General features: G+C 33.9%; 2 protein-coding genes across 3 annotated transcripts; both read right to left on the reverse strand.

Annotated features, from left to right (window-relative positions):
• Nucleotides 1-756: 756 nt before the first annotated feature.
• Nucleotides 757-2,359, reverse strand: LOC108328233 (uncharacterized). 2 transcript variants are annotated; one of them, XM_017562066.2, is made up of 3 exons: nt 2,247-2,359; nt 1,167-1,274; nt 757-1,084 (listed from the first exon to the last, which is right to left on the reverse strand). In XM_017562066.2, exons 2-3 carry the CDS (start codon nt 1,258-1,260, stop codon nt 939-941), a joined length of 240 nt encoding a protein of 79 aa, XP_017417555.1. In that variant the 5' UTR covers nt 1,261-1,274; nt 2,247-2,359; the 3' UTR covers nt 757-938. The 2 variants fall into 2 exon arrangements, with proteins under 2 accessions (XP_017417555.1, XP_052728148.1); XM_052872188.1 differs by having other exon boundaries at nt 1,167-1,262; nt 2,247-2,301.
• A 1,381-nt stretch (nt 2,360-3,740) lies between these two features.
• LOC108327095 (protein SEMI-ROLLED LEAF 2) lies at nt 3,741-11,805 on the reverse strand. The gene is made up of 20 exons (XM_017560810.2): nt 11,529-11,805; nt 11,052-11,433; nt 10,484-10,558; nt 10,258-10,373; nt 9,962-10,076; nt 9,686-9,814; nt 9,052-9,099; nt 8,483-8,688; nt 8,197-8,393; nt 7,797-8,089; nt 7,441-7,590; nt 6,922-7,341; nt 6,579-6,728; nt 5,884-5,956; nt 5,383-5,510; nt 5,088-5,288; nt 4,904-5,002; nt 4,703-4,819; nt 4,370-4,597; nt 3,741-4,191 (listed from the first exon to the last, which is right to left on the reverse strand). The coding sequence occupies exons 2-20, from the start codon at nt 11,211-11,213 to the stop codon at nt 4,027-4,029; spliced, it is 3,072 nt and encodes a 1,023-aa protein (XP_017416299.1). The 5' UTR covers nt 11,214-11,433; nt 11,529-11,805; the 3' UTR covers nt 3,741-4,026.
• Between the last annotated feature and the right edge of the window lie 1,849 nt (nt 11,806-13,654).

Below are 13,654 nucleotides of genomic sequence, written 5' to 3' on the forward strand. Positions count from 1 at the left end.
ATTCTTTTAATTTTATTATGACTTTAGATCATTGAAAATTGTAATCAGTATTGCATTCTCTTGGATACAAGTCCTGAATATTCTTTATCAGTTATCAGTTTTTCACAATCAGTCTTTATATGAAAAATACTTGTTATACTTTTATTTTTACTCTGTCCAATTTTTCTTAAAACAAACATCTATATTTCTCTTTCATTTCTTAACAATTTCAATTCACTACTATTCTTATATATTTCTATCTCATCCAATTTTTTTCCTCCCAAACACTATCACATCTCGACAAGTCAAAGGATGAGGTGTTCTCCAGCTGCCACCCAACACTAAATTCTAAAGTCAGCAAACAGACCAGAAATTAAGTAAATCAGCAATTTTCTTTCCACACAATCATATTAAGAATGAGTTTTCTGCGTGTTGTTTTACCTCTGAATAAAGCTAAAACTTGCTCTCAGAGCACCCTCACTCGGATTTGGTGAGAGATTCACAAATTACTGAGAATGGACCATGATGCAAACCAATCAATTAACATTTCCCGCACATGGAAAAATTCAATCAACCACTATACGTTCAACACCGCACTTGTAATTTTAAAGCAATCCAAAGTTGGTTGCTCTCACCGAATGACAATGGCTAAATGCACCCGATAGTAGCATATACCACTAGTAATAATTTTTTGAATACCTCTGCTAAACATAATTTCACGCATTGATTCACATTCATACAAAGGTAGAGACTAAACAGAGAATTTGAATACAAGAATACGCATTAATCAATCCATTTTGTTTAAATAACCTTTTATTAAGCAAGTAAACATTTACGTTAAAACATAGAAACACTAATTGAACTGGAGGAGTTTTACCTCAAACATGACCATCATTTATGGAAACATATCCCATGATCAAGGTGCACCAATTAACTCAAAATTCATGAACAAAAACTTATCACTCAGAGCGAGACTTGACGACGAAATTTTGGCGAGTTACGGGATTCATCACAACTGGTGGACCAGCCGTACGAGGCCATGCCTGAAATTTTTTGTCAGTCTCTTCCTCCCACTCTTTGTTTGTAATAGTGCCAGGGGTACTACCTGAAGAAATCAGTTAGGGGAGTTACACACTGTAAAAACAAAGCCAGAAAGCAAATTGTTTCAGGTGGAAGACTCTACTCACCTCCAAATATCTTTTTTTCTGAAACATAATAATCACAAACCCATGCAATTCCAAACGATCCAAGAATAGCAGAAACGATATACTTGGTTGACATGACTGCAGAATACGCTAAAAAACAAAAGAATAAATAAATCAAAATTCAAAATCGAAAGAAAACGGCTACATGAATGGCAGAGACAACTCCTATCCAATTAAACAGATGGTACGACACAATAAATTGCAAAATACAATCAAGATGGAATTTCACACTAAACTACACAGGCACCAAAAGAATGAATGAAATCGTGTTGGTTAAAGTGGTAAAGCAACTACATTCCCAAAATCTTACAAACTCGTGAATATAGTAGCGGAAATCCCTTTGAAAAAAACTACATGCTGTTTAAATGCTAAACAGCCTAACAACTCGAGACTCTGATATTAGACTGCAACCCTCAATAACAAATATAAACAAATACAAAATGCTAGCTTAAGGAGATTGTTGTACAGATTAACAAAACAAACGAACAACTCGAGACTCAAGGATATTAGATAGCAACCCACAAAATGCTAGCTTCAGGTGATGGTTGAATAGATTAACATGACAAACTGAAGAAAACAGAAACCGTGAGGAGTCAAATCATATGGAATGATACATCAACCGAAAGTTGTAAGAACAAAACCCTTATATTGCATGTGGGAACACTTTTAAGACTTATCATCCAAAATATTAATAAGCCTAAAGGTTAGGCGATTATGTAAAAGACATTTTACACTATAAAGTCCATCACGAGAAAGCAAACAGGCTTCTTCATTGGAATCACTGAGCATAGAAAGAATAGAGAAGGTAAGGCATTCTCACAGAAACCAGTTTACAGAAGATTAGGCAAATTTCAAGGGGAAATTGTGGAATTGAAATCAAATTTGCACTAAAAATGTAAATTTGGTAAAAGCAACACATCCGGTCCTAATTGGAGTCTAATGAATCTTCAGATAATCGACCCAGCGAAGAGGATAATTAAACGAGAAAAAATAAGACATTTGAGATAAATTCATGCGAGGCATAAAATCGAAAAGGTAAGAGAAGAAGTCTAGGGTTCGTACCTGAAGCTCGAGATCTATTGAGCGAAAGAACGAAATGGAAGAAGAGAAACAAGAACGCTTCTACTTCACTTTCTCCATTCAATACATATATGGGCTGGGCTACTTTACCAACTAGGCCCATTATTCTACGGCCCAAACTATTTTCAACGTCAGTTGATATTTATATATACCTTCCAGATTTATTAATATATTTTATATTTTTAAAAATATTCTTTTTCTAGAAAATATTTTTAGATTGCCTTAAAAATTTCATGAAAATACCTTTTTGAAGCTTAAAAAATATTCTAAAACTGTTTTCTGAAAGTTAAAAAAATTGTCATTACGAAAAGTATTCTAAAAAAAGTAATATTTGATGAAGTACTTTCCGAAATATTTAAATTTAAATTTCAAAAAATATATTCTGAAATTAATTTTTCAAGAAAACAAATTAGATGTGTATTATATTTTAATTTTTTGTGGATCTAACTATGGATTATTATTTCTTAAACCTTATTTTGTGCCTTCCACATTCTTATTATCCTTGCAATCATATTTTAGCCAATAACATTTATTAACAATATGGAGCTAAATGATCAGTTAAAATCAACAAATCATAAAAAAAAACTAAATAAATGAGCATTCATTATTATGTTGTAACGTTATTTCATATTATATCTTTAATTTAACTAGTAGTGAAGAACAGTCACTCAACTCCCATTACTATTACTACAATGACAAACACAGTTAATTAATTTCAATTTATGATTCCGTTTCCAACAAAAATTAACTAAACTTAATCTTTGCAATTCTATTAACATAACTTTTTTAGTACAATTCTTTGAACATAACTCAAATTGTTACAATATCCTTTCTTGCAATTCACTTTCACTTTTATAAAGCACAATATCGTGGGGGAAGATATTTATTTTAGTCATAATCCAATATCAACATTAGAGGAAAAAAGTGTTGGTGTATGTATTCAATTAAAATCTTGTTTTAATATAAAGTTTGTTTGGAGGAAACTTATATTACATCTTATTATAAGTAAGTACTATATTTAAAGAAACCAATTTTAATGTTGCAGGGTTTGCAGAAAATAAGATAGTTGTTGTAATAATTGTTGACAGTTTTTTTAATTAGGTTGGTAGTTTTAATGTTAGTTAGAGGGTAAGCATAACTGTTTTTAAGGTAGTTATGGGAGACAGAGAGAAATAGGAAAACCAGTGAATTAAATTCAGTATTTAACTTCTATACCAGTTGATTTCTATCAACTTCTTTATAAAAGATTTTTAAAATATAGAAAATAAAAAAAATGAAAAAAGGAAACATCCTCCTAAACTAAAATTAATGTATTCATTAGGTATAAATCAGATTGAAAAAAATCTAATCGAAAATCATTTTTATAAATGGTTTCGTTTATGAATTAATTTTAAATTACACAACTTTTTTTTCTTCTAATTCTACATATGCTCATGAATAAGTTTATCCAATCTAGCAGTAAACATTAGATGATAGTGAACACAAAATGCAGACTGAAATTATACTCTGCATTTTACAAGGGCTGCTTAGTATGAAGCCTAAGTCGACAACATACCAATCAATAAAGAAAGTTTATACAGAATCATGTATCAAAATTGAACATATGATCAGAATGAGAATACTAATATTTCTTGATATATCTTTGCCTTGTCCACCAGTAAAGTTCTTATTAAAAACCTTCCCTTTGTGATCCACTGCTCACTTCCTTCATCATGAATTTTTTACTAGCTTGTAAAGTGTGTAATTTAGCATAACTACAAGATCAACAACCAGCAGCTTTTAGAAAGTTATCATAGGGGCTTGCTGCTGGAAGTTGGAAAGAATGAGGATGTGTTTGATATTCAGTTGCACACAACATTGGAAGAGCACCAGAAGTTCCTCTGTATAAATCCACACCAACATTATCATCAAAGGGAGGAATGCCCACCTGCATTTCAAATGTATGTGTATATGAAGGGTAAGCCTATTTTCAAGGTACATTTATAATGTCATACAGTTGATGTACAACCATACATTTTTATGCAGATAATATAATAAACCTTTGTTAGGTAAAAACAAAAACAAGCATACGTAGTTATTGAATGTAAGCATGAAATTTTAACTACCTTCTGGAAATTCATTTGGTTAGAGGATTCCATGTTTTTAAATGCGTTATCTTGATTCATCAGAAGAGAGTCCTCTAAACTATCTTGCTTTTGTTGGGCACTCATCAATCTAGACATCCTATGCTTTTCCATCAAAAGCACCTCGCACTTATCAGCCATATCATTGTATGGCATGAAAGATGCGTTTGATACAGAAATCCTCCCAGCTGGATTAGGTGTTTCCGAAGCCTACATTCAAAGTGAAACGCCAATTTTTTGTGTAATTAATAGAAGAACTTAAAACACAATCCAAAGAACACAAAAATGTACAACAATAAAGAAGGGGTCACGTACTAGGTCTATAAGTTGATTAGCACTTAGAAGACTAGGGGCCTCTACGGATAAAGCACGATTTAGTTTAGTTTGACTTTCAAATGGTTCAAAAGTGAAGTCGTCAGCCATTAAAGCACCCTGTAAGTTGTGAAATTAACTGTCAATCGTAATTAGGAACGTACATAAGTTTATTAACTCCAAAAAGAAATCCATTTAAGTCACCGTTGTGGCCATATTCACTGTTAATTGAGATCCAAGTTCACTTATAGCATTCGGTGCAAAGTCTTCCAGCAGTTGTTCCTTAATTGAAGATAATTCGGCCTGCATAAATGATAAAGGTTCATCATGTCCAGAAATTCAACTATTTTTATCTATTGACAGTCCTAAACACAAGTGAAAGTTTTACTTTTGCAAACATCTCCAAGCACTTAATGATTTCAGAAGCAAAGATTTCTCGTGTTTCGTTAATAGAACCCAATAACTCGGAAAGCGTTTGTGTGGCCCTATCATCGTCTTCTTTAGATCCATAGATGATGGTTAGACTTTCTGGTGGAAAGTTGACAACTTGCAACTTATAATCTTCAACTAATTGAAGGTAAGGATCAATCTGAATTCAGTTGATGAAAACATTAAAGGTTATATGGTGAAAACATTTACAAATAATAAGGTAAGGCGTCGGAAAACTTTTGTTTGGACACTACCTTTTTATCCAAAAGCACTCCTTTGGCACTTTTGACAAGACGGTCAATGTTGTATTCTTTTGAAGAAAACACAATCATTGAAGTAGCCAGAGTAAAGAGTGATCTTCGACGAGATGGTGGTAATGACCCTACAATATAAATTAGGAACTAAGAGCTGAAAGGACTAACATTCCAACAACAAAGGTAATAAAATGTGTTTGCTTTCTAATAAAATGAACGACCATATGGTACTTTTGTTTCGAAGACTCCTCACCAAACTACAATTTCCAAGCCTTTTTATAGTATACAAATTATTGGCTAATGTTTATTAGAAGCACAGTACCACTTAATTCAACATTATGCAGGAAAAGAAAAAGACTAATAAGGTCTTTTGAACTACAAATGATAAATTGTAAGTGTGAGTATAATATATAGTTTTAGTAATAGAAAAGAAGAATGATTTTGTTGTCCAATATAAATATATCGGATGTATCAAATTTAACTATAATATGAATAACTCACCTTCCTTTAGAGAAATATTCCATAAAGAAAAAGCAAGTTGAAAACTTCGAACCAGTAACTCATGATATGAATTCTGCAAAAGGCAAAGTAATTTTGGAAAATAATTTTGAAGGAAAAGAAAGTCCCGTTCATTAAAACGAAAGAATGAAAATACTCTAAACAACCTTGACCATTTCTCCATTTCAATGGTAAGATCCTAAAGCAATGCTAACATACATATTATATCTTTGGGTGAATAGTTTACGACTTTAGGTTACATGGTGGACCTTAACATTCCATAATAAATTCACAAATATAATATGAAAAATAGACATCACAATACAGTTGTTATGGACATATAAATAATTGTAGACAATAGATGAATAAAGTAAAGTGCAACATAATTGATGATATTACATCAAAGATGCAGACCACAAATAGGAGCTTAAATTTAACACCATCAATAACTAATCCATGTAATGGAACATTTTATTCCAAATTCTCCATCTTTATTTTTATCCATTTCCCTACTTTTTCCATGTGCTTCGAGGATTGAAACATTCAAAAACTTAAATATGAATAAAAAATAATGATGTAAATGCACATTTTCATGAATAAAAGGGGGAAAAAAGCACAAAACATCATAAAAAGAGGACCCCTTAAAAAAAAGTAAATTATACCAAGAAAGAAAACAATATCAAGAATCTAATCATCACCTTTTCTCGTGAAACAAGCAGCACCAAAGTGTATGAATAAGCAATGGCTTCATAATTTGCAGGCACATTTGTAGGAGATATAGATTGTACCCAAATTGATGATAGTAATCGATTTATCTGAACCCTACTCAGCTTAAGAGCAGCAACCATCTATATACAAGTGAAAAATTGATCAACACTGTTAACCCTGATAACTTCAATCTCAAGATAATTTAAGAAAAGCACATAGTGGTTTGAGTGGGAGTTTGTATTCACCCATATTGGAAATGTGAGAATTAATCATCTAACTACTATGTTTCCAATAATGAAATCATTAGTGAAAACTAATCAATGTGAGACTCACCGAGTTTTTATCATCATTTTTTGCAGCAATTTCATCAACTTCGAATTGTAGGGGAGGATTATTTATGCTATTCACCCGATTATGCATTGACTTTAACTTGTTTACGATCCCACCATTGCTATTAGTTGAGTCAACCTCTCCAGAATTGTTTTCTTTATACTGAATTGATTTTTCACTTGAACCTTTCTCCAGTCTTAACTTCTCAAATAAGACGGCTGAAGAAGAGAAAACAGAGACTGCTCGTGAGAGAGTTCGTGGAACACTTGATGGCTTGCGGTCAGAAATAGACAAGCTCCGACCAGGAAGTATAGAGGCTGGCACAAGAATAACAGAAAAGATACGATGAGCTACGGCTCGTGTTTCATGATCTGGATGGACCATAGCCAGGAGCAATTGATGAAGCAAGGTCTCAGGGAATGCCTGGGATGTAAATTAAGGTTTTATAAGCAAATTTATCCATAAAAATCAAAGCAATGAATCATAGAAGAAAGACCAACACCGAGAATATCCACTACTTGCCTTATTCTGATTCGACTTATAAGGTAAGGAGGCTACAATTTGAGCAGTTCTATTTACAGCATGGATTGTGTTTCTAGAGTTTGATGTGGTAACTGAGATGTTCTCTAACATCACGGCCATAACATCAAGAATTGGCTCTGCTTCTCCAACCTATTCATGAGTAGAAGAAGGTTAGATCTCTTCCTTTACTTTTTATGATAAATGTAATACTGAGTGACAACTACATATATTATAACTTCAGCCACATTTTAATGACAACAAAAATCATACATATTAGTCATTCAAAACATTTCTGGTTCAGCTGTCATGTGAAGTTTAAGTATAAACTTGAATGAAAACTGTAAAAATTGGTTTACCTTATTTGACAACTTTACAAGGCACTTATCCACAATTCTTCTGAAATTCTTATGCCAGTTTATTTCATCGGGGGACATCTTTGACTCATCTAAGGAACAATGTATGCACCTCCGCAAATGTCTCATCATATCACTCACTGCACCAATTATTGATACAGAAGGTTGGACCTTTGCATATCGGGAAAGTGAAGTGGTGACCTCGACAATGTCAAGTTGCATATGAGGTTCTTTAAGGACAGTTTTATGATCCATGTGCTTAATTAACATTGATAGCAACACATGTGTGTTTTTCTCTGCAACAAGAAGCAGAAAAAATGAAAGAGAAAACATTAAAAATAGTAACAATCAACAAAACATCATACGATACAAGGATAATGTAACATGAAATAAGTAAGTCTACCCGAATCATCCATCAAAAATAATATATCCTTCAAAACAGAAATGGCAAGGCCATGGTCTATAGACCATAAGTTTCCATTATCGAAGTACCGGAATATAGATTCCATCACACGACGTATAGTAGTTCCCTCTTTGGCTAAGTTGGCCATATTATGCAAACAAACCCCAGACCAAAAAGCGGGATTCTTGTCATCTTCCCTGTGTGAATTTACGAATGTTAAGCCAATGAGATAAGTGCAAGATAGCATAAATTTATTGCCAATATTTACTATTATAAAAATAATTACATGGCTACAATCAATTCGCCTTTATCGTTAACAACTTTCGTCCACGAAGGGTTCCTCGTTTTGACATCATGCAAAGGAGAATTTTCATCCTCATCGACCATCACGTCTTCGACCCACGTATTCTCGACTCCTTTTTCCTCCTCATCATCAGTATTTGCTAAATTGTCCTTGGGAATTTCGTAATTTTCCAAGACAACACAAACGATCTACAATAAATAGATTGAAAATTTTAATATATTAATACCCATATAGATAACATATAAGAATACAGTCATTCGTAATGAACATATAATAATGCAAATTATTGTAATAAACTGTTACTCTTTTTAACTCCAACATAGTAGAAAAATGGTATAAAAAATTCAATTTAAAATGTTGGCTAACACTAGGTTTATTACCAACATTTCTTTGCAAATTAATCTTATAAAGATTTAGAGAGTGTGTGCATACAAAATGTAATTTTGCATAAGATGGCAGCCAGCACGTGCATGATGCAGACTAAACATTATATATCCGCAAATATTACAAAACTAAGTACTCATAAGATTGAAAAGTAAAAGTTTACTTACGTTATCAAATTCAACCGACATGTGAGAATTTTCACCCATAAATCGAACCTATAAAGCAAAATAGTCATTTAATTCAAAAGGATGTGTGTATAAATTATGCTAAAATTGAAGAAAGGAGAGAAATTACTGAAAAAAAGGGAAATACCACAGAAATAAATAATCAATTCCATTCCAACATCTTTGCACAGAGTCTAAGAAGTATGTAAGCTCAAAAAGGTGAACCGAAAAAGAAACAAATACTTATCACAGTCAATTTGAGTCACAATATGAAACCCAGATTATATAAGAGCTTTTAATGATCACGAAAAATATAAAAATAAAATAAAATTGTGAACTACACTGGTAAGCAAACATGTCAATTGACCATAAAATTAGTTCTAAAAATATAAAAAAAAAAACACTTTTTAGATTCACAGTAGGAATTAACTTAGGACTAAGGTAAATTTAAAGCAACTATTGGATCATCGAAGTTAAAATACAAAGATAACATGAACTTATTTGGAATGTGGACTAGTTATAAAGCAAAATTGCAACTACCCCATTATAAAAAAGGTGGATGAAAATACTAGAATTAAATTATTCGATAAAGGAGTTAATAATAAAAACAGTGGCCGAATTATTATTAAATAAATACCATTGCTGAAAGTGCTTTCAAACCAGTTGAACGACTGATTCTTGCCCTTTCATCATCCCCTGTTTCCTGGGCTAATAGACAAAGTTTCGGGATAACAGCTTCTAAGTTGAATAGGTAGCTTCCATCATTCTGCAAATTTCATAAACGTATATATAGCCTTACATATATGTTTTTCTAGTCAAAACTCTTAAGGATACAAGAAATGAAAATCGAACTATAATTTTCAAATTATTGAACTTAAGACTTGTAATTGTAGAAGAAACAATAAAAACCAACCTGATTATTTACAAAATCAAACAAAACTTGACATCCTATAATTATCATTTCATCTTGACGTGATTGATCTAGTAGCGTGTGAATAATACTTAGCAAGCTATTCGCAAACAATGGTCTGTGTCAACAAAGAAAAATAAGTTCACAACTATGAAAAATAAGTTCACAACTATGTATTCAAAATATTACTATGAATTGATTCTAACACATATACATGATAAACCAAAAACTTCTGATATATTATAACAGACATGATCCATCTATATACAAGCGTAAAGATGATAGAAATATGAACTCACATTTGCTCTTTACAAGAAAATAAAAATTTCCTGTAAACGCACATCACTATTTTGGCTGAATGGAGATTCTCGTTTCGTAACTCCTTGTAGCATCTTTGCTCAAGGACCTGCATGATCTGATAAATTATATAACGTCAGTGAACATATACAAGAATCAATATATGCAAGATATATCATAAAATACATTTAAACTTGTATGAACGTTTTGTTTAAAGGTTGCATATACCCTTGGTATGCGTAAAGGATTTCTGGCAGCATAATCACATAGCTTTCCTATTTGCCTATCATTTGGTCCTTCCTCCTGTCATCTCATAAACAAAAGTAAAATCAATGTCGTAGGTATTTTGAGAGACAAATATGAACACAAAAGGAATGAATAAGTCAATTAGACTAAGGCCATTAACTGACACGTAAGCATGGATCTTTTAGTATATATACATCAAGCTTGCATTATTTTACATATGTAATTGTGCTTGAATTGAATTCTTTACTTACCTTGAACCTCACTAGCCTACTTAACTACCTCAATTCAAGATTAAAATAAGTTTGTATTTATTTGCTTGGTCAATATGTGCTCTAGTAGGATTTTCACACCAACAACGAGGAAAAGTGTATGAGCAACTATTTGTTGTTTTTGTGGAGACAAGTATCCAAAACTTGAACTACAAAAACATAAATGGGTTGGACAATGAACTAGTCTTGAAATGACAATATGTAATGAATAGAGAGACATGAAACTAAAGAGAAAAGGGTGAATTAAGTGAAGAAAAGAAAAAAAGACAGAAACAACAAACCTGATTACGAGGAAAAATATCAGCAATGAGCTTCTTATACCTCTTAACAGGTTGTCTTGACCTTGCCCTCAGAGCAGGGCAGAAGACACAAAGATTGCCACAAACAGGCAAAACTTGGCGGGAAAGAACACCAGAGACCTTATTAGTCACTTTTTTTCTCATTGTTACCAAAACCAAAAACCAATTAAATGATGGAAAAAGTTACAAAATTTAACAAGTTTGGTTCAGAATTTTGCCTTCTTTCCCTTCCTCAAAAAAGTCCGATTCTGAACATGCATAAGGGAAAGAAAGGCCAAAATATCAAAAGGGTATCCCTTCAATTCAACCAGAAGCCTACATATGTAGTAAATTTTGCAGGTGATCGATCAATCTGGACCTGAAACTGCAAAAATTAATGTAACATCAGAATTTGATGAGAAAAATGTCATAAAAACATTGGGGAGGTAAATAATGTAAAATTGAAGGAGGGAAAGGCACCAGTGTGTGAAAGAGGAGGGTGGGGAATCCCTTGAAACATGGAAATGAGAAATGAAATGATGGTGTGAATCTATTACAGAATGTGATGTTGAAAAATCATGTGTATGGAGGTGAAGGAAGAAACATTGATTGGAATGAAAGAAAGGTGGAATCGAGGAGGAAAGGAAAATTGCAGGTTGATGAAACGGTTTGTGAGGGATCATTTCCCTCCTCTTTCTCTTCCAATACTTTCTTCTATTTATCCCATTTATTGATTCATTAATTAGCACGATTTAGGTATGAGAATTTGCACATTGCCTCCCTTCACAAATAGTGGTCTATCCTTCAATTTAAACAAAGAAAAAACCTAATCATTCTCAATTCTCTCTCTTTTTTTTTTCTTAATCTATTTTCAAGATATGTAATGTCACTATTTTATTTATAATTATTAAATTGTGAGTTCAAATTTTGAGGATTATTAAATTTACACTGTTAACATTTAAAAGTTGTTATTAGTTAAACAAATTATTTTTATCTCAAAAGTTCTTAAACCTTTTACTTAAAAGTTGGAGGTGACAAAATGGGAGATCTAAAGTATCGGTTTTTTAAAACATATTTAATTGTTTCAGTACTTGGATAAATTATGGTATTCCTATTTTAATATTCCTCAGAATTAATATTCATACTTGGATACGAGACAGATATTGTAACGGCTTGATCATGGGATAGATAAATGCCCAAGTGGCACAAGATAAATGAGAGTTGATATATTTATAAGCAAAGGGAACTCTCGTCAGGAAAAAAAAGAGAGACTAGTTATTCGAAACAAGATAAAGGGGAGTTGGCACATTTATAAGTAAAGGGAACTCTCAAGAAGAAAAGAGAGAGATTACTCATTTGAAACACCAAAGAACAAGAGAGAGAGATCAAATTGAGTGCTTTTAGCCTAAGTTTCCACTTAAGCTAGGGGACATCATATGTTAGAATCCATGGTCTAAGAAATAAAAAAACAAAATATAGTCAATTCAAAATAAATATATATTTAATAATGAAAATTTTTCATGAATATTGTACCGACCGGTCATCCTGTCACATAGACCGAACGTCCAGCCAGGTCGGTCATCAGACCGAGCGTCCAAATTAACGTTGTCCGACTACACAGGGACCAAGCGATTCTCCAAGGTCGACCATTCATACACCGAACGTCCACCAGATCGGCCACGTCCAAGGGCCTCAACCTCTCAGTCTAAATTCTCAGCCTCGAATAGCCTCAACAAGCATGATTGTTTGTCTTCCGTCCACTCACCAACGAGCAGAAAGGACTTAGAAAAGAAAGCAAACCAGGGATCTCGTCCCTTTTCATGAAAGCCATCTCCAAAACCCCTTCGCATAATAAAATTATGCTCGGGCTTAGGGGGCTTATGTACCGACCGGTCATCCTGACACATAGACCGAGCGAGCGGTTAAACCAATGTCGCCCACCCAGGTCACAATCATGACCGAGCGTTTAAACTAACGTTATCCGAGCCGACATAGACCAAACGGTCCTCCAAGGTCGTCCATCCAGGTCGACCATCAAGAATGAGCGGCCCCCCAAGGTCGTCCATCCAGGCCGACCGACCGAGTGTCCATCGTGACCGATCACCCTGCTGACCGGCCGTCACGATCGTCCATCCCAGGTTGACATCATTGGCCGGTCACCCTGCTGACCGGCCGTCACGTCCGTCCCTCCCAGGTTGACATCCTTGGACGGTTACCCTGCTGGCCGGCCGTTTCGACCGTCCCTCCCAGGTTGACATCCTCGGCCGGTCACCCTGCTGACCGGCCGTCACAACCGTCATTCACTATGTCGACTACGCGATTAAATACTAATGACTCGTTGAAGCCCTTAATGAAGATTAAGGTATGATTGGGCCGTTTTCAGGCCCATGAAAGGTAAAAGCCCATTACAATCAGTATAAATAAAGGTCTCAGGTATGATTTCATGACGAATTCCTTACGATGCAATATATACATGCATCACAGACCGCTCTGTCATATTACTGACTTGAGCGTCGGAGTGCCTTTGACAGGTACCCGACCGCCCGGCTTGGAGTAGGAGGACGACCACCGGGAGTGCATAGGGAGAAACCCGCCCGACCTCCAAC

This window comes from Vigna angularis, chromosome 2 (assembly GCF_016808095.1).
Source record: "Vigna angularis cultivar LongXiaoDou No.4 chromosome 2, ASM1680809v1, whole genome shotgun sequence".
Taxonomy (NCBI): Eukaryota; Viridiplantae; Streptophyta; class Magnoliopsida; order Fabales; family Fabaceae; genus Vigna; species Vigna angularis.

What these genes read in the sequence shown, in the direction of transcription:
- LOC108328233 (XM_017562066.2), bottom strand. Translation starts at nt 1,260, where the DNA reads ATGTCAACCAAGTATATCGTTTCTGCTATTCTTGGATCGTTTGGAATT. An exon ending in AGAAAAAAAGATATTTGGAG is followed by an intron (nt 1,085 to 1,166) that starts GTGAGTAGAGTC and finishes TGATTTCTTCAG; the next exon opens with GTAGTACCCCTGGCACTATT.
- LOC108327095 (XM_017560810.2), bottom strand. Translation starts at nt 11,213, where the DNA reads ATGAGAAAAAAAGTGACTAATAAGGTCTCTGGTGTTCTTTCCCGCCAA. An exon ending in ATATTTTTCCTCGTAATCAG is followed by an intron (nt 10,559 to 11,051) that starts GTTTGTTGTTTC and finishes ATGAGATGACAG; the next exon opens with GAGGAAGGACCAAATGATAG. An exon ending in TTGTAAAGTTGTCAAATAAG is followed by an intron (nt 7,591 to 7,796) that starts GTAAACCAATTT and finishes ACTCATGAATAG; the next exon opens with GTTGGAGAAGCAGAGCCAAT.